Source organism: Rutidosis leptorrhynchoides, chromosome 8 (genome assembly GCF_046630445.1).
Source record: "Rutidosis leptorrhynchoides isolate AG116_Rl617_1_P2 chromosome 8, CSIRO_AGI_Rlap_v1, whole genome shotgun sequence".
Lineage (NCBI taxonomy): Eukaryota > Viridiplantae > Streptophyta > Magnoliopsida > Asterales > Asteraceae > Rutidosis > Rutidosis leptorrhynchoides.
The window spans coordinates 194,874,127-194,895,688 of NC_092340.1; the positions used below are offsets into that span (position 1 = coordinate 194,874,127).

Here is a 21,562-nt window from a genome sequence, read left to right on the forward strand (position 1 = left end):
AAAAACTCAATCTAAATCCTAAATCTAAACCCTAAATCTAAATCCTAGACCCTAAATTTCTAAACCCTAATATCTAAACCCTATAAACCCTAATATCTAAACCCTAATATCTAAAACCTCAACATATGCTCGAAAAACACGATAACTGTTATATATTGCTTCTTCGAGCGTTTTTCCGCCAAAATATAAACATTTATCACAAAGTGTCTTTATTAAATGTTCATATTTTCATCCAATCTATAATCTTCGTGAACAAAGTTTTTTCAAAAAATGGAAAAAAAAAATAAATTTTGCTTCCCACCGCTTCCCCCCGATTGATTACTTCTCTCTTGATTCTACCACTATATATATATATATAAAATAATTGGAGACTCAGATAATTGTAAAAAAACTCGTTTACCCGATAGTTATTAAATAAAACGGGACCTGAATACCCATGAAAAAACTCAAAATCCTTTAGTTAGTAGTAAATGGAGACAGCCAAATTTGAGTTCGGGTTTGAGACGGAATTTCTTAATCAGGTTTGGAACTGAATTAGCTATGCCCGGCCTAAACCTCCTGTCCGATACCCATCTATCTCTAAAGCCCGCCCTATGCCAATCCTATGAAAGACCCGGCTCAATTTCTTTCTTTTCTTTGTTCTACTCTCATGGAGTCGTCTTCTTCAGATGATTCTTCGGATCCTCCTCCAGATACTACAATTGCTTTTTCCATAATTCATCGTTTCACCTGTACATATACATACAACTTCTATCTCTATAACTGACTTCCTTTTTTCATTACACCGTTAAACCCTTGTTTTTACTGTTTTTTTTCTATAACCTAGGGTTTGATCATCCATATACTACTAACCTTCCATACGTTTATTCGTTTACTTAATTCCATCACGTTGTTGAATTTAGGTTTTAATCAGTTACCGCGTTCGATTGATTTGATGCTTTATTAACAAAATACTGTGATTATGGCGATTAATCCACTCTCTGAACCTGCAAAAATGGAACAAATAATAACTGAATTCTTTGCTAAAAGCTTACATATAATACTTGAATCTAGATGTCCTTTTTTGTCTTCTAGGAATTACAGTGGTGAGCAAATATTGCATTCACCGTCTTCATCAGCTTCATCGTGTTCTAGTATGAGACCTAGAGATAAGTGGTTCAATTTAGCTCTAAGAGACTGCCCTGCCGCACTCCAAAATATCGATTTCTGGCGGCAGAGTAATCATGAACCTATGGTTGTTGATGTTGTGCTAGTTCAGAGACCTGTTAATTGGGAATACATTACTGGTTCTCCTAAATTAGGGCTTGACCGAAAGTTATCCTCTAAAGAGCGGTTTCCGATTGTATGGAAATCGGATTCTGATGAGTTTAATTGTGATGGAACAAGTGAGATAGTTATTGAAAGATGGATTGTGCAGTACGAACGTAAGAAAGGATGTAAGGAAGGATCTTCAGGGAGTAAAAGGTCTAGTTCGACGAGCTCTCATTCGTTGTATAAGAAATCAATTTTGCTGCTAAGATCACTTTATGTTACTCTTAGGCTTTTACCTGCTTATAAAATTTTTCGTGAGATAAACTCATCGGGCCACATTCGATCGTTTAGTCTAATTCACAGGGTGTCTTCTTCTGTTGAGCCACTTTTACGTAGGGACGAGGCTGAAATGCAGCCATATACATTCACACCTGTGGATACTTCTTGTGGTAAGCTTTGCATTTCATTGATGTATCTACCTTTGATTTCTGATACCACTTCTGAGTCGTCAACACCGATGTCCCCACAGTTTATACCTGATTACGTAGGTAGTCCTTTAGCTGATCCATTAAAGCGATTACCATCTGTTCCAATGCTGCAATATTCACCATCTTCATCCCCGTTTGGACGACGTCACAGTTGGAGTTATGATGCTAGTAGAGCTTCTCCACCTTCAGCATTGCCTTCACCTTCACCTTCACCTTCGCCGACGTATTCGGAGTCACGAACTTTGCGCTCGAAATTTGGTAGTCAGCGTCCACCTACTACTACTAGTTCACATTACCCTTTATTAGAACCAGTTCATGTTCATGCTAAAGATTTGGGGTATGACGAGTATTTGCCATCACCAAACTTTTCACCATTTCAATCCCCGTCGCCACCCATTGGAAACAATATGTTGAAGGTTCTGTTACGCGCCGATAGTGCTCCTGTTTATATACATGCGCCTTTATCTTCCAATAAGACGGTATTACCCTTTTCGCCTCCTTATAAAGTTGCAAGACCAAATCTTTCTTTAGTGGAGAGAAGCTCGGGTATGCATCCGAGTGCTACTGCTGCTGGCAAGGTAATTTTATAACGCCATACTTATTCAATAAGTATGTTTGTGTGTATCATGATATTACTATATACTATATATACTTAGTTTCACACCTGCTGTAGCAACACTCGTTATTCTAGAAAATGTAAACATAATTAATTTACCCCTGTTTGCTCACATTTTCAATTTTCTGATACTATAAAACCAATATTTAATTGAATTGCATACAGTAGTGTGTTTTATGATTACTAACTTTGTAGACTTCACAAACACTTGTTTTATATTTGATAAAAGTTTTAATTTTGTTGAGTTTAAACTTGAATACTTCATCAATATGACAAATACATAACAATTTGTAGTTATATATCTGGTTAATAATAGCTGATAACAAGATTATTATAATTATATATTGTAATCAGTTTCATGCTGCGTATATCTGAAGTTCCAAATGCCCGCCATAACGTTAGTTGTATGGGCCACATATTAAGGAGCTTGCTACGTAAGGGATAGTTCATTTCACATAAAATATCTTTTGATAATTCACTATCTTAATATTTTGTTCTGATATACGTACAATTATGCGTTAAAATGGCTTACTAATGTTATACTTGTTATAGTTGTTATCCTTGCGCGGAGAAGAGATTGCAAGGCCATCTGCTGTGAAGATTTCATCCAATAGCTCTCCGCAAAAATCTTTATCCAGAAGCTTTAATAGGTTATCGTTCAAAGATAGTTATGATGATTCCGAGTTTTCAGGTCCCTTCGTGCTGGATGATGATGATGATGATGATGAAACGATGGATCATGTTAGCAGGTATGTATCCACTACACTATTAAGTCATTGATTTGTGGGCCTATGTTCTCATCTAATTTGGTCATATACTTATATTACTTTGAATATAAGGAAAACTTGAATCTTTGAATAATGATGACCTCCGAAAGTGTGTTAATTTAGTCATATTGTGATGCTTAGATTGAATTATAAATGAGTGACCTACTACTTAATTGAATGTAATTGTAAGCTCTAAACATTAGTTAATTCTATTCTATCTTAGTTTAAATTACTCTTTCAGTAAGTGTGACACTGTTGGGCTCATTGCTGCTAGGGCTTTGTTTGCTGATTCTTTGTTAAGGTGCAAGTGATAAGGTATTCTAGGTGTGAACTATAGATAAATTTCTGATTGCTTTGTGTCGTATTGGTGCTTAAAACCATAGAATAATTTGATAACAGATCCTATCAATTAATCTCATTCTTTATGAAACAATTTTTGGTACCTCATTATACAAGAAGTTACTAGGTTACAAAAATTAATGTGGTCATGCATGTTTTGAGCAGTCCAAATTCTTTGGCTCACAAAAGGGATCAAGGTTGCAGCTAATTTTTTTTTTTTTACAACATTCTTTTACAAGTTATTTGTATTATCTTTTATGCAAAAAAAATTAATGCTACAAGTTGATAAAGTAAAATAACAAGCTTGGAAAGATATGCTGCTTTCAACCTTTTTTTTTTTTCATCTCACTTTAATGTCAGTCTATACTTAACTTGTAAAGATTACAATTAACGTTAGCAGAATACAGATAATATGGTTCTTTTGTTTAAATTATGTTTACTTAGGCTACATTGTTGTATTAAATTTTATTGTTGTATTAAATTTTATTTGATTTTTACTAAAAAATGTCTATACCTATGCAAGTAGTTAACACTATTCATCCTGCCTAGAAAATTGATACTTAGCTTATGTAAGAGAGAAGACAAATAAATAGTGATAAATAGTAATATTAATTTTATTATAATCATGATTTATTTATACGGAGTAATACACTAGTATAGTATTGGCCAATTTTAGTAGTTATCATATCTGTATTAATCAGCATTATTTAATTCTAGTGGCATTTAGTATAGTATGCGTTTCCACATGTGGGTCTGTGGATCAATAGGTGAATGAAGAGTTGATTTTTTAAAGGAGCCATATATCACTAATCAATATCATCTACAACATCCAAATAAGACACATATGTTAACCAGAACATATCTCCACTACAAATAGATAGTTATCCTAGCAACAAAGCTAAATCTTCCATCATTCATAGCAAGTTTTTACAGCCAAACACCTACAATAATCTTAATATAAGTAGAATAACTATCTAGTAATAGTTGCATCAATGGGTAAATGACTTTCACAATTACTTGACACTGTCTTGTTCGTCATTATTCATATAGACGCCCACAATGTATATATCTATGGATTATTATATACTTATTGGATTTATCTAACATGTGCCCTAAAGGAACATTATAAGACCATTATTATACACAATATTGTAGTCCCAACAAAAATCCCGAATGATATGGTTATTGTTTTACTTGATTTTCCATATTTACCCTTTATTTTCAATTGTTAAATATTGATTTAGTAAGGGTGAATATGGAAGAGAAGTATATATAAAATAATTATTACAATTAGAAATTTTAATGCAATAATAGTGTTATCATGTGCCCTTCAAGGTACACGTTACACGTATTGTGCCATACATATTTAGTAGTAAGTGTGACGCTCTGTGGTCTTGCAGACCTGGTTCATCCGATCGATCAGAAAATCTGGGGACCCCACATGAACGTCTAGGACCATTTACACCAAGAAAATCACAGGACGCTGCAGTTGGTGCTCTTGTTCAGATGCTGAAAAAAGCCCCACCTCTTAAACAAGAGTTGAATCGAACACAAAACATGGGTAAACTCTCGAGGCCCGAAAATGTGTTCAATCAGATTCGAAATTCCTCAAACTTGGTTTTTCGAGAGTTTCTGGAATCAAGACCACTTCTGATGCATTACAGGAGCTGAAAGTGTACACTGACATGAAACACTTGTTGAGGCAATCAGATAAGTCCTAGAAACAAGGTTTGGAGATCCAGTTTGTTTTTAGGCTAGGCTTTATAATGTTTCACAAGTTCGGCGTGATCAATATTCGCTTTGTGACTTCGGTGTTGTCTGTGTACATATTTGACATGCTGGTATATATCGTAGTTTTGATACAACCAGTGAATTTGGTTAACGGAATCCTGCATCAAGTATTGTGGTCCTGCTTATGGATTCCGTTTATGAACAGATGGAATATAATCTGGGAATGTTACTTGGTTTCTTCTTTTACACATTTTATCAAGTGGGAAAACTATTATTCTGCACAAACGTCAAACTGATAACTGATGTGCTAATCTTGTTAAATAATCAGTTGGGGTTTAAACAGCCGAGCCGAACCCGAGCTCCACTAGGCTTGAGCTCAGCTCGTTTGGAATTCACAGAGCTCGAGCTTGGCTCGGTTCGAGCCTAATATCTTAAGCTCGAGCTCCGCTCGAGTTGACTCGAACTCGACTTGTTTATTACGTAATATATTTTGTTAATATTTTTTATTTAATTATATTACATATTTATTTTGTGTGCTACGTATTTTTTATTCACATACAATAAGATTTACTATTAATATTTTAACTTTATATTATTATTATTATTATTATTATTACTATTACTATTACTATTAAGAAATTATATTATATATTATATTATTATAAATTAGTAATTTAGCGTATATAAATAAAAAGCTCATTTAGGTTCGCGAGCCTGTTTGAACTCCAGATATAAAGCTCGAGCTTGGGCTCGTATAGTCTTCCTAGTAATAGTGTTCACCTCAAATACATGTAGTATTTTACCATGCAATTATTATCCCTTATATGCTAAAAGTCATGTTCAATTGTGTAGTTTAGGTTGTTTAGGATTGTAGTTTTGAGTTTGCGTCCACACTACAATCGGTCGCTCGACTTTGGCTCAATTTACATAACAACCCCTCAACTTTACACTTTTTCAGGGGTAGAAAGTGTAAATGTATAATTTTATTAAAATAAAAGAAACTAATCCACCGAATTTATACCAGGACCTATCTTCTCGTTCGGTGCGAGTTAAATTTTTTCGAGACCACCGTTCAACTCGAAAAAGTCTCACGAACTCAACGGGACTAACTATACGCGAAACAGATACTTTTTAAAAAACGCTTAATACAACGACAGCCCGTATCTTTCTGTTCGCTACAAGTTAAATTTTTCCGACAGCACCGTTACACTCGAAAAAAAATTATGAACAAAACGAAACTGACTACGTTAGAAACGGACACTTTTAAAAAATGCTTAAGACAACGACATTTAAAACGGCGCTTAAGACATGAGTCGTTTTCCCCTCTGTAAATACACAACGTTATGTTAAATATGAATATACATGCCGAAAGCCCCCGCCGCATCGCGCAGGCCGGATCCAGACTAGTTGCAATTAATGTGAAATAATCATGAGATATGGTAGCAATAAAATTGTTAAGACACATTTTATAACTTTTTAGGATCATAACATTAATTTTTTTTTATCCAATTCATTTAGACAATTTATGACCCAAGTATTACTTAATTTTTTTTTTTTTTTTTTTTCCCCCCTTGACCGTGGCGTAATCAACAAAGATTTTAACTGAGGTTAATTACCAACTGTTAATGACCATTTATTTATCAGCTCCTATTGTCGAATGATTAAAAACAAAAAATAAAAATGTCAAGATAGCAAGCAGGAAGGCAATGTTTTGTAACGAAGAAAAATACAGAGATTTAAACTAAGGTCAGTACGCTACGTGCCAATATCAATATTTGGTGCAAGAGATTCAATAAATATTCCTAATCCTCATCTATTGTATCCATATTCATATTCATATTCATATTCATATTCATATTCGTATTCGTATCATTCGGATTCTAAAATATGTCCCTGCATGGCTGTATATAATGAAAATAAGAAAAGAATTTTCTACAAACATAATAATCATTTGATCATTGAAACTGTTCCTCTTGCTTCAATTTATTTTCCTTCAAGCTTTTAGTCAACCAAATAGCAGTCTCTCTAGGAGAAACTTTTCCAGGCCCAAATGGTTTCAACAACACCCCAAGCTCTTCAAATCTTTCCTCATGTAACAATCTTGCACTAAATTCAAGCAGCCCTTCTAATGCTTCGGCCCGTTGTTTTTGTGATGACGTGTCAAACCGTCTGCGCCGCATATATGACGAGGTTCGACTTGATGCACCCGCCGTTGCGTTTTGGTCTGAGCAATCACTGCCTGATTCATGACATTCAGTTGGGGAGTTGGAGTTGTATTTGGCGAATGTTGTATCAACGGCTTGAACTATGCATTTGTCTTTCATGATTGAGCGATCACATGGTGGTGAGGATGATTCTTGTGCTGACGTAATTAATGTTCTACGAGTGGGAATAAAGTGGTCGTTGTTTGGAAGAAATTCAACCATTTTATCGAGTCTAGGGGCATTTACGGAAACATACATGGAGTTTATGCACTCCAGGAAACCAGTGCTTTTTCCATAGGAGAAATTTTCATGTATGCCTTTTTTAGTTGGTGGCAGAGATGCCCTCCTACTATTCGTTGGACCTGACTGTTTTACTGAAGTTCTTGAATTTGTATCTTGTACCTGTTGTAATGATTCATACTTCAGATTAGCACTATAAAATATTAACTTATAAATATAATTAAAGCATATTACATATTATAGGCTTTTTAAACTATTTATAAAAATGACAAGAGATGGTCAACTATCAACCTGGTGACAAGTTTCAACCTACACTAGAATACACCCATTCAAACCCAACCCTGTTATCCACCTTCTTTAAAGTTCCAATATTTGTTTTCAAACCCAACGAAAACGGGAAAAAACATAACTAAATTTGAATTCAGCTTTCGGTTCAGTTTTTAGTTTTACTTTTTCGAATTCGGTTTAACCAAATACCGAAATCAATTAATAAATATTAAATTATATATATATTGACAAAAAATCTATTTAAAATTAAAAGTTGATTTTAAAATCGATTTGTTATGATTATGTTAATTAAATTATAGTAATTTTTAGGTTCGGTTTCAGTTTTGAAACTGAATTTGATTTCAGATTCTGTTTTCGGTTTGGCCTCCAAAATTTTCAAAGCCGAAAAAACAAAGGAAACCAAAAAAACGAACCGATGAACAAGATCACCAAATGTATAGATGTATACACAAATTCAGATATGCCCAGTTGCGAGCGTTACTAGTACTAAAGAAATGCATACGATGAACTTGATAATTTGTATATAAGTATAACGAGGCAATACTGCATTTATCAATATTTAGTTGTCTTACCATTTCACGACCCTTTGAGAGCTCCGTCCGTTTTTTAGGTGCAGATGAGATCTTTGGTGAAGTAAACCTAAGGTTCTTAGAAGCAATATTCTTACTAACCGGTGACTCTTCACACATGCTTCCAATAGACATCCGTTCCGTTCTTCGGTGCAAGTAATAAGGTGAATCTAAAACCCGTTTAGTTGTAAAGGAAGAACCTTGATCACCTAAAGATATGCTTGGATTTAAAGTTCTATCATTTGCATATGATTGTCGTCTATCTTTGGATTTTGGACGAAGAGAAACGGGCTCAGAAAATTTCGTTTTCTTCGTGAAATCGGATTCGGTCCAGTGAGTCGATATAGTGCTGCGCCTGGGATTATTAAGTTTAAGATTGACCTGTATCACATAAGGCTGTAGGTGTGGATGCCTCAGTAAATCTCCTGCCTAACAAACCAAACATACACATTAATGATTATACATAGAGTAATAGTATATATACAAGATCTTATATTGGATGCAGATGTGGCATTTCCAACCCATTTAGATGTAATTGGGTTAATTTTAGTTGTCTTGTCTCAAACGGATAAAAAAAGAGTTACTCATATAAAGTGAACAGCTCAGATGAATCAACAAGACGAAATCGCCTAACGTCTATCATCAATTCATTAAAGCTCCTAGATTATTTTATTTAAAGATTTATTAACTAATAATATTGTTTTTGTAATTTATGTATTGATTATTTTACTTCAAATAAAAGATATAACTAGACAAAAAAGTATACGTATAATCCCAACCCAGCCTCTATTCCCATAAAAATTGACACATAATAAACATAACCCATTTTGAGTCATCATCTAACCCACCCATCCTGCCACATTTAAAAGAAAAAAAAGAAAAAAGAAAAAAAAGAGTTTCTTAACATATAATTCTTATTCACACGATGCAAAAGTTGATTATATGATTGGAATCATTTGTAATTGTATAATTGTATTTGTATATTGCATTGCATAATAATGTATTAAAGGAGAAGTGTATATACACTAGGTCGTAGTTCTGGATTTTTTCGCAGCATGCTTTTCACAAGGCCTCGGCTGAAACAGAAAAGATAGAATGAATAGATTTCACTACTAACATAATGATGATGTACCATTAAAATACTAATCAGATATTTAGCTAGTTATAAAATCAAGTGTAATCCGTGATTACATATAATTTAATATAATAAAATAATAATGACTCACAAAGCACCAGTGTATTTAGTTGGAAGTGGTGCCACGATTGACTTATTGATCTTGTTTATCAGTGCTTGCATGTCCTGTTTATACAAAAAACGGAAGTCATTAGCTTTCGGAGCCTCCAAAAACTATAACGCCACAGATAATTCCCCACAGAATTGAAACAACAAACAACACTTCAAATCTATAATTCCCCACAGAAAAGAATATATTTCCAAGTGCCTAGGCCGAATGCTTTTTAACTTTGTCCTTGTAACAACAAATATAATGAATTTGATGACAAATAATTTAATTGTACCAAAAAATAAAAAAATAAAAAACTGAAAAAACTTACAAAAGCTTTAAATGCAGCCTTATGGCAAGCCATTTCATATATCTGATTTTGAACCATATGGTATATCTGCAAGAAGCTCAGGGCACATATAACTTGGAGTTCCTACCACCTAATATACAAACAACATGAAACGGTGAGAAAATATCATTAATACAATACAAGCTTATATTAAAATAAATAAATAAAACATCATGAGCTCAAACTTGAGAGCCATCTTTGAGAAAGACATCACTCACGGAGGAGGCAAGGTCATCTGAAGTTAACATCTTGGCGAGTCCAAAATCACCTAAAAGATGCAAAATTGACGATAAGGCATCACGTTGTTTCAACTCCAGAATAAATTTTAGAGAAAAATACTTACTAAGACGTATGTCATGATCTTTTGTCAAGAATATATTTGAACACTGTGAAAGGCTAAGCATAAGTATTTGATGGTCCACAGAAAATTAATCAACGGTGATTTAATCTGTTGAACAAACCTTAACATCACGGTGAAGAACATGATTCAAGTGTAAGTAGTCGAGAGCCATTAGGAGTTGAACAAGCCACTTACACAGTTTCTGCATGAGTAGTTTGTTGTTTAATAATAATAATAATAATAATAATAATAATAATAATAATATGTTATAAAAGTCATGGATGCTAATTTTATTATTATTATAAACATTGTATAGTAGTTTTTTTTTAGTATATATATGTGTGTTATGAGCACATAAGGTGCACACCAAAAACATATATAAAACACCTACTTCTCTCATATTCCCTCTATATACTTATTAGTAGTCTACAGTCAAGAACCAGGCCACTAAAGGAAGTTATAAGCCTACAAAATTATAACACGTTATCAGCACGAAGTGCTCCGTATAATCAAGGTTTATCTAAGTAAGCACACGTCACTAATCAAGGTAAGAACTTATCTAACTTTTATTAACTTCACTAACATTTATATTTATGTTATTTAAGTTATATATGGTCGGTTATACCGCCTGAATTATATTTCTGTAATCTAACTTTTATTAACTTCACTAACATTTATATTTATGTTAAGTTATATATGGTCGGTTATACCGCCTGAATTATATTTTGTGTAATCTAACTCTTATTAACTTCACTAACATTTATATTTATGTTATTTAAGTTATATATGGTCGGTTATACCGCCTGAATTATATTTTCTGTAATCTAACTCTTATTAACTTCACTAACATTTATATTTATGTTAATAAGACCTCATGATTGTACGCAACACGTCATTTGACAACACGGTACTTTATGTACGCAACACGTCATTTGACAACACGGTACCATGGGTCGAGATTAATTCCGATCAATACGAATACGATGGGGTCTTTATATGTTATCTAACATTTATGATTACTTATGCAATTAATCATTATTTATTTCATGCATACTAATGTTTATTCTTAAATTTATAATCTTAAAAGTTAAAATAGAAAAAGTAGTTTATATTTTTATTAAAAGTAAATCTTAAAAGTTAAAATAAAAAAGTAGTTTGTATTTTTATTAAAAGTAAATCTTAAAAGTTAAAATAAGAAAAAGTAGTTTGTATTTTTATTAAAAGTAAATCTTAAAAGTTAAAATAAAAATTAAAATAAAAAAGTAGTTTGTATTTTTATTAAAAGTAAATCTTAAAAGTTAAAATAAGAAAAAGTAGTTTGTATTTTTATTAAAAGTAAATCTTAAAAGTTAAAATAAGAAAAAGTAGTTTGTATTTTTATTAAAAGTAAATCTTAAAAGTTAAAATAAGAAAAATATATTATAATAATAATAATAATAATATATATTATAATAACTTAATATATATTATAATAATATTATTAATAATATAATATGAACCTATATTCTATCATTCCCTTATGGTTTTATTATTTGTAATCATACCATTATTCCTTTGTTTGCTACTTATGAATCTAAACTAATTCTAATTTCATGTTGTTATTTGTCTATGAAAAAAAAAATTGATTATGATTATGATTATGATTTATGTTGTTCATCTTTCTGAAAATAGAAAATGTCAAACTTATCAAAGCTTGAGTTTGATGCCTTAGACGTATCGGGAACAAACTACACATCATGGGTTATGGACGTAGAAATAAATCTTGGATCATTGGGTATTCTAGAAACTTTAAAAGAAAATAATACTTGTTCCGATCAAGATAAATTAAAATCAATTGCTTTTATTCGCAAACATATTGATACCACTTTAAAAATATGTTTCTCACTATCAAAGATCCACATGTTTTATGGGAAAGTATCAAGAGTAGATTCGATAATCAAAAGGAAATATTACTCCCAGCTGCGAGGGAAGAATGGAGAAATCTAAGGTTCCAAGATTTCAAAAAGGTAAGTGAATACAGCTCGGCCATGTTCAAGATCCGTTCAAAGCTTCAATTATGTGGTCAAGAAATAAGTGATGCTGATATGATGGAGAAAACTTTCTCCACAATGCATTCTGCAAACATAACTGTGCAAGAAAATTTAAGATTGCAGAATTATAAAACTTTTTCCAAACTTCAAACTTATCTCTTAATTGCAGAAGTTAATAAAGAATTACTGATGAAAAATCAAGAATCTCGTCCTACCGGTGCTTCCTGAAGCTAATGCTATTAACAATAATAATAATAAAAGAAGAAATGCACATGGACGAGGGCGTGGACAAGGTCGTGGCCATATTGGCCAAAACCATCATCATGGAAATTACCATAACAATAATAAAAATCATAACTATGTTCGAAATCACCCTTATGGTAATGGTCGTGGTGGTGGTCGTGGTCGTGGTGGTCGTGGTCGTGGACAAAGAAATAATAATCCACAAAATTATAAAATTCAAACACCATACAATCCCACAAATCACAATGTTGAAGAAGGCTCTTCAAAGAATGTTGAAGATTCTTGTTACCGATGTGGTAAAATTGGCCACTGGTCTAAAAACTGCCGAACAAATCAGCATTCTGTTAATCGGTATCAAGAATCCCTAAAAGGAAAACGAAAAGAAGCAAATCTTGTGGATGACCTTGATACAAAAATCACTGAGCCAACTTGTGACTACTTTAATGAATAAATTTCTAATATCTATATATATATAGATATCCTATTATATGTTTCCGTTAAATAAATGGTTGTAGATTTTCAATCTACACCATATCTAGTTTACTACATATTTTCTTATTATGTGCTATCGTTTGTAACATGTTTTGAATGTAATATATTGATGAATTATGTACTCATTATTTGTTTCTCATTTTTTTTTTTTTTTGAAGTTCATGATGTATACTGCTGGAGTAAAAAATCAGTCAAATGGTGGAGATATTTGTATTGCAGACAGTGGTGCCACTCACACCATACTCAAATCTAAAAAATATTTCACAGACTTGAAAGCAACGGAAGGAACTATACATACTATATCAGGTCCTATGGACTTAATAAAAGGAATGGGAAAGGCAAAATTCATGTTACCAAACGGTACGAATTTTCTGATAAATAATGCCTTATTTTCTCCCATGTCAAAGAGAAATTTGTTAAGTTTCTCTGACATATACCAAAATGGATATGATTATCAGTCAGTGACAACAGAAAATGAAAAATATTTAAGTATCACTGATAAGAATCGTGTAATTGAAAAACTACCAAGACTTCATTCTGTTTTACATTATACACATATAAATGTACCTGAAGTAAATGTGGTAGTTAAAGAAAAATCATGTGATCCTGTAATGATCAGTTTGTGGCATGAGAGATTAGGCCACCCAGGATCAACAATGATGAAAAGAATAATACAAATACACATAGACATCCATTGGCGGATCAAAGGATCCATCATGATGCACTTATCCAATGTACATCATGCTCACTTGGAAAGTTGATAATAAGACCATCACCTCTTAAGGTTGAAAAAGAATCACCAATGTTTCTTGAAAGAATTCAAGGTGATATATGTGGACCAATTCATCCACCATGTGGACCTTTTAGATATTTTATGGTTCTAATAGACGCATCTAGTAGATGGTCTCATGTTTGTCTATTATCAAGTCGAAATATGACATTTGCAAAATTTCTTGCTCAAATTATTAAATTGAGAGCACATTTCCCTGATTATACTATTAAAAGGGTGAGACTAGATAATGCCGGTGAGTTTACGTCTCAAGCATTTAATAACTTTTGCATGTCTATTGAGATTATTGTTGAACATCCCGTTGCCCATGTGCATACACAAAATGGTTTAGCTGAATCATTAATTAAACGATTGCAGCTAATAGCTAGACCATTGATAATGCGAACAAAACTCCCAGTATTTGTATGGGGCCATGCAATTTTGCATGCTGCATCATTGATTCGCATTAGACCAAGCGCAAGTCATACATATTCTCCCTTGCAACTTGCTTTTGGCCATCAGCCAAATATTTCCCACCTTAGAACATTTGGTTGTGCGGTTTATGTCCCTATCGCACCACCACAACGCACTAAAATGGGTCCTCAAAGAAGGATGGGAATATATGTTGGATATGAAACATCTTCAATAATAAGATATATTGAACCCATGACGGGTGATGTTTTTACAGCACGTTTTGCTAATTGTCACTTTAATGAAACATTATTCCCTAGATTAGGGGGAGAAATAAAAAATAAAGAAAATGATGTTTCATGGTGTGAACCTCAATTAATGTATCTTGATCCTCGCACAAAAGAATGCGAGATCGAAGTTCAAAAAATAATGTATATGCAAGAACTTGCGAATAAATTGCCCGATGCATTTACAGATACAAAAAGAGTGACTAAATCATATATACCAGCAGCAAATGCACCAGCTCGAATTGAAATTCCAAAAACTGGCAATAATGTCATTCTTGAGTCTTTGCCACGCCAGAAACGTGGGAGACCAATTGGTTCCAAAGATAAAAATCCTCGAAAAAGAAAATTAGTTGATAATGAGGTAAAAGAAAGTGTTCAAGAAGAACTACAAATCAATACTCCTTCTGCAGAGGAGATTGATGATGTCAATACGGAATTTTCAATCAATTATACACATTCAAAAATATTATGGAACCGAAATGAAATGAAAAATCTTGATGAGATATTTTCATATAATGTTGCATATGACATCATGAATGATGATGATGATCCAGAACCAAAATCTGTCATGGAATGTCAAAATAGACATGATTGGGATCATTGGAAAGGAGCAATACGAGCTGAATTTGAATCGCTCAATAAAAGAAAAGTTTTCGGATCTATAATTCTCACACCTAAAGATGTGAAACCTGTGGGATATAGATGGGTTTTTGTACGAAAAAGAAATGAGAAAAATGAAGTTACAAGGTATAAAGCTAGACTTGTAGCTCAATGTTTTTCTCAAAGACCAGGAATTGATTATGAGGAAACTTATTCTCCTGTTATGAATGCAATTACTTTTAGATACTTAATCAGCCTGGCAGTTTCTAAAAATTTAGAAATGCATCTCATGGATGTTGTGACTGCTTATCTTTATGGATCACTTGATAGTGATATATATATATGAAGATACCTGAAGGATTTAAGGTATTAGAAGCAACCAATGCAAAACCCAAAGAAATGTACTCAATCAAGTTACAAAGGTCTGTATATGGGTTGAAACAATCGGGTCGCATGTGGTATAAACGATTAAGTGATTACTTGATAAGCAAAGGGTATACCAATAATCTTATTTGCCCATGTGTTTTCATTAAGAAAACAACATCCGGATATGTGATCATAGCTGTTTATGTTAATGATCTTAACATCATAGGAACAAATAAAGAGATCCATGAAGCCATTCAACTTCTAAAGAAAGAATTTGAAATGAAAGATCTCGGAAAAATCAAGTATTGCCTTGGTTTACAAATTAACATATGCCTAATGGTTTACTTGTACATCAAACAACATATCTGAAAAGATTTTAAAACGTTTTAATATGGACAAGGCAAAACTATTAAGTACTCCTATGGTTGTTAGATCACTTAATGTTGACACTGATCCATTTCGTCCCTGTGAAAATCATGAAGATATCCTGGGACCAGAAGTACCATATCTTAGTGCAATTGGAGCTCTTATGTATCTTACAAATTGTACAAGACCTGACATTTCTTTTGCAGTTAATTTGTTGGCAAGGTTCAGCTCAGCTCCTACCAAAAGACACTGGAATGGGATCAAACACATATTTCGATAACTTCGAGGAACTACTGATTTAGGATTATTTTATTCTAACGAATCAAAACAAGATTTGGTTGGTTATGCAGATGCAGGTTATTTATCTAATCCACATAAAGCTAAATCTCAAAATGGATATGTATTCCTAAATGGAGGTACCGCAATATCATGGCGTTCTCAAAAACAAACACTTGTTGCAACATCATCAAATCATGCCGAAGTGATTGCATTACATGAAGCTACTCGGGAATGTTTTTGGTTGAGATCAATGACGCAACTCATTACTGATTCTTGTGGACTAGAACGCGATAAAAGTCCAACAACTATATATGAAGATAATGCAGCTTGCATAGCACAGATGAAAGAAGGGTATATCAAAAGTGACCGAACAAAACACATACCTCCTAGATTCTTCTCATACACTCAAAATCTCATTAAGGACAACCAGATTGAAATGAGATATGTTCAGTCCAGCAAAAACTCTGCTGACCTTTTCACCAAAGCACTTCCAACTGCTATTTTCAGAACACACGTTCATAATATTGGCATGAGGCATGTTCAGAAGATGTAACAATTCAGGCGTTGCCTACTTGAGGGGGAGTCAACTCTATGCTGCACTCTTTTTCCCTTAGCTAAAGTTTTATCCCAATGGGTTTTCTTTAGCAAGGTTTTTAACGAGGCAGTACTAGTTATTCTATAATAAAATTGTCATCCAAGAGGGAGTGTTATAAAAGTCATGGATGCTAATTTTATTATTATTATAAACATTGTATATTAGTTTTTTTTGAGTATATATATGTGTGTTATGAGCACATAAGGTGCACACCAAAAATATATATAAAACACCTACTTCTCTCATATTCCCTCTATATACTTATTAGTAGTCTACAGTCAAGAACCAGGCCACTAAAGGAAGTTATAAGCCTACAAAATAATAATAATAATAATAATAATAATAATAATAATAATAATAATAACAACAACAACAACAACAACAACAAACAATCAAGTGCAATGGACTTGCAGATCATAGAAAATACACATCGAGGGAAGAAGAGTCGTAGCAAAAGCAAGATAATATGTACCTCCTCTGAAAAAAGCATGCCATTCGCTTTTTTAATGGCATCTGCCCTGCACGAGGAATTAAAAAAAAATTAAGCAATTACCACCATCATTCTATTATCTTATACAGGGTTGTAGAAGTCTTTAAAGCTCGACGAGTACTCGCCTCCCGGTTTTTAAGATCGGTCCGAGTACTCGGTTTAATTACTCGGTGAGTACTCGCCGAGTCCTCGATTTTAAGATCGGTCCAAGTACTCGGTTCAATTACTTGGTCAAACTCGGTGAACCTCGGTCAAAACTCGGTCAAACTCAGTCACAATTCGATCAAACTCAGCCAAAATTCGGGATTACTCATAAAAATGGGTCATAACTCGGTCAAAATCAAACTTGGTCAACATCCGAGTACTCCCCGAATTGCCGAGTACTCCCTAAAAAGTGCCGACAGAGTAGCAACAACAACAACAAAACCCAATACCACATAAGTGGTGTATGAGGGAGGTGAGATGTAGACAATCTTTCCCCTAACCGAGAATAAAGACAAGTCATTTCTCCACCCAGAGTGAAATCACTCTCAAAAGTAGAGAAAGTCATCCCTCTCTCTATTTGACGAATAGAGAGATTGCTTCCGAGTGGACCTCCGGCCAATAAGTAGGAAAACGTTTTTTGAAAAAATAAAATAAATTTAGACGCCATGAAAATGTTAAAATCAAATTTCCATGGGTTTTAAATCCTGCCTGAAATTTAATTTAGGCTCTAACATAAATCGACGCTTGCTGTCGACTCAATAACTACAGCCGTGTGCTGACAGAGTAGCATTATGATTATAATTTGAGGGTACACCATTAGAAAATACTCACATGTCTCCACCTTCACAATATCCAATAATAATGCACACATAGCATCCCTGTCAAAAGATAATAATTAAATTAACAGTAACTTTTTTGCTTTATAATGTCATTGTGAAACCACTGTTCTAAACTCGTGACTGTTATTTTAGTTTTATACTGTCACGTATATAAGCAACTGTATTTTATAGAGCCTGCTTTGTGAACAAAATGTATGAGATCAGAAATCTTTGCCCAGTATATATCTTGATCAGACGTGCCAAAATGACAGATTGTATAATACACCATGATTCCCCTAATATCTCAAGGAACAAAGCACATACAGGTAATGTATAAATGAAAACTAAACAAGAATAAAAAATATGTAACAAGCTCTATGCGATTAAGATCAATATATCAAATTCAGCATATATGATGCTGCAGTTTGATTTCATTCAGTATAATGAAAGTATCTTGAACTAAAACAAAAGCAATTTGCATGGAGTAAAATAAAGAATGATGAAAACTTCACACTCTTACCTTCTCAACCCAGGAATCTTTATATTCCACGATAAATGGATTTCGCATTTTAGAGATAAGCTCCATCTACACATAGAGAGGTGGATTAGTGTGTACATATTTGAAAGTTAACTATCTGACGTGATCACCAGATACTGTTTAAATGAAAACACATACAAAGTTAAAACATAGATAGCAAACATATACTTAAGGAACAACTGGCCTAGCTAATATTTATAATTCAAATACATAGGAATCAATAACCTAGTAATATTAAAGAAAAGTCAATGTATGGAAATATAAAATCCAATGTTTTAAGTAAGAAGAGATTATGGAGCAAAAAAGATAAAAACAATCAACTCATACGCATTCCGAATAATTGATACCTCAGAACAGTATTATGAAAAATTTTTGCAGGATGTTTAAAGTAACGGTAACCAACCTCTAGATGTGCAGACCTACGGGTTCTATCAGTTTGGCGGGCAAGGCGTATCTTTTTCAACTCATACCTTAGTATACAGATGACATGGAATGAGATAAAGAATCATTAGATGTCAAGGAAAATGCAACAAAACATCACCGAATAAACATATGGCACATTATGATACTGAAGCAAGTACAAAAATTAATAAATGTGGGACTCTAAACAAACAAATTGAATATGTTGGTAAATTTCAGTTTCGTCCTTACTTTTTCTTTTCATGCTTATGTCGTACGAGATGGGCGGCACCAAATGCCCCCCTTCCAATTTGCTCGAGCACTTCGTACTGGTCCATGTAGCTAACAACACATTACAGTAACAAGACTAACAAGATACTTCCAGCTGTCCATATATATACAATAATAGAAAACCCTGATAGTTTATTTTATAATTATATGATAATAATTGAGATAGTAAAAAACACAATTAGAAAGAACATAATTTCAGTGTAATTAGCCACTTAAAATAAGCATCTCTGCACAATAAGCCAGCTTTTCTTTTAATAAAAGCTTAAGAGAAAATAGAAAAGAAGAAGAAAAAATTCATTAACAACCTAAAAGATAGTAGCAGAAGAGTACTGCAGCTATAATGAATATCAGGCATGACATGTAATTTAATAAATAATGAATTATGACAGCATTGCTTATTTTAACCCACCAACAAGAAGATAAATTTGAAACTTGGTGTTAGTAAGCTACAACAACCCGGTATTCGCTCACTACAATCAAACCCTACCCACCATTTATGGAAGAAAAAAAAACATATTAAACATTTTGTATCCACCTCCCCATCACCATTTGTGAAAATCACAACACAGTAAATATTCAAAATTCAAAAAATATATATACATATATATAACAAGAATTTATTGGTTACTTGTATACATCATCCAAAGTCCATTAAGATGAACAAACATCGAGCAGTATTAACGTAATTACATACCCTCACCAACCGAATGTATAAGCATCAATATACAAACACTAACTGCCCAATTAAAACACCAACCAGAATTTGTCAGTTTCTTATTAAAATGATTTGTAAATGTAAATATGTATTTCATAAATGTAATCAAACATCATGTATATGTAACCTACAACAACAATGTGTCCCTTCATCACCAATTTTTTAATGGAAAACATAACAGATAAGAAAATTACTCATCACCCTTCAATTTAAAGAAAACATTAAGTATGAATACTCTAAAACAATAATGTGCCTCTTTCAACCACCATTTATATTTCATAAAACATATAAATATAGATAGTTACAGCAATAAATTATACTTATGACTAGTTTGTGCATAGATGTCTCATTTAAGCCAAAATTTGTCTATATTACAAAGTATTATTAGACAATAGCAACTAAATCACAAAAACGGAACAGAACACTATATTCGAATCTAACAAGTAGAGATCCAACTAACAGAAAATAAATTTATACTTAAACACATCAAAAGTCAAAACGAAATTAAGCTCGATTTAACTAAAAGAAGAATAAATGTAGGTTTCTAGGAAGCCAAACCTGTAAAAATTAAACTAATCAGAAAAAGACGCAGCAGCAGCAGCTACTGGATCATCTGAAATCAAAGCCAAAAACACGAATCACCAAAATACATCGCGAATCATACCGAAATATAAATTAAAAAAAAAAATAAAAAAATTCAAATGCAGTTACAGTTACTGAATCGAAATCAACGATAAGAGTCAAACTCAAAAATACATCAATAATGTGTATATATACGTATACATTTAGCTGAATTTGAAGAGGATGAATATTACTTGTTCAATATGAGATTAGAAGAGTAGAATCTGAAACCTGACGTTTTGCACTGTAAGACTATTGTTTCACTGAATATATGCGATATGCGATTGAATTGATTTGAAATGAAATTGTAATTGTAATTGTAATTGAGAATTCAGATTGAGATTAAAATCAGAAGTGTGTGTGTGTGTGTGTGTTTTTGATGTAAGGTTTCAATGGAAGGGTGGTGGTCTGGGGGTAGGGGAGCATTAGCAGACTATGTGTCTGCTGCTACTCCAGTTTCGTCGGTCGTATGTGTAAGGTACAACTATTGTTGTAGTATGATTTACATTTACAATTTAGATAAAATCAATTTTCTAAATCTTTTGATTACCAGTATTAGCTTCCTTTTATATCAATCCAAAACAAAATTTTTATTAATCTTTTTTTATGGTTGAATCTCTTTCTCTTTTATCTATCATTACAAAACTTTAATTACATAACTCATTTTTAAAAAATCCTTGATGGGAAAGACTTCCCTCTTGAATGAAATTCAACCTTTCAATCTCAACCCTTGAAAAAAAAAAAAAAAAGTTACGTACACCCATGATCAAAAACGTCACGCAAAAAAGGAAATTACATTGATATCCTTCCGTTTCACTTTATGTATTCCAAATTCTCAAATCTTTTATTCACGATATATCTG

General features: G+C 32.8%; 1 protein-coding gene and 1 pseudogene across 1 annotated transcript; one reads left to right on the plus strand and one right to left on the minus strand.

Annotated features, from left to right (window-relative positions):
* Positions 1–601: 601 nt before the first annotated feature.
* On the plus strand, positions 602–5,476 carry LOC139861792 (autophagy-related protein 13b-like; annotated as a pseudogene).
* Positions 5,477–7,029: 1,553 nt separating this feature from the next.
* Positions 7,030–20,778, minus strand: LOC139863087 (serine/threonine-protein kinase Nek1-like). The gene is given in 15 exon segments (XM_071851730.1): positions 7,030–7,798; positions 8,497–8,922; positions 9,518–9,569; positions 9,720–9,793; positions 10,048–10,087; positions 10,089–10,156; positions 10,284–10,333; positions 10,409–10,451; positions 10,527–10,607; positions 17,316–17,361; positions 18,150–18,196; positions 18,657–18,722; positions 19,078–19,144; positions 19,326–19,415; positions 20,638–20,778. Coding segments are annotated over 14 exon segments (1,797 nt in total). The 5' UTR covers positions 19,412–19,415; positions 20,638–20,778; the 3' UTR covers positions 7,030–7,147.
* Positions 20,779–21,562: the final 784 nt, after the last annotated feature.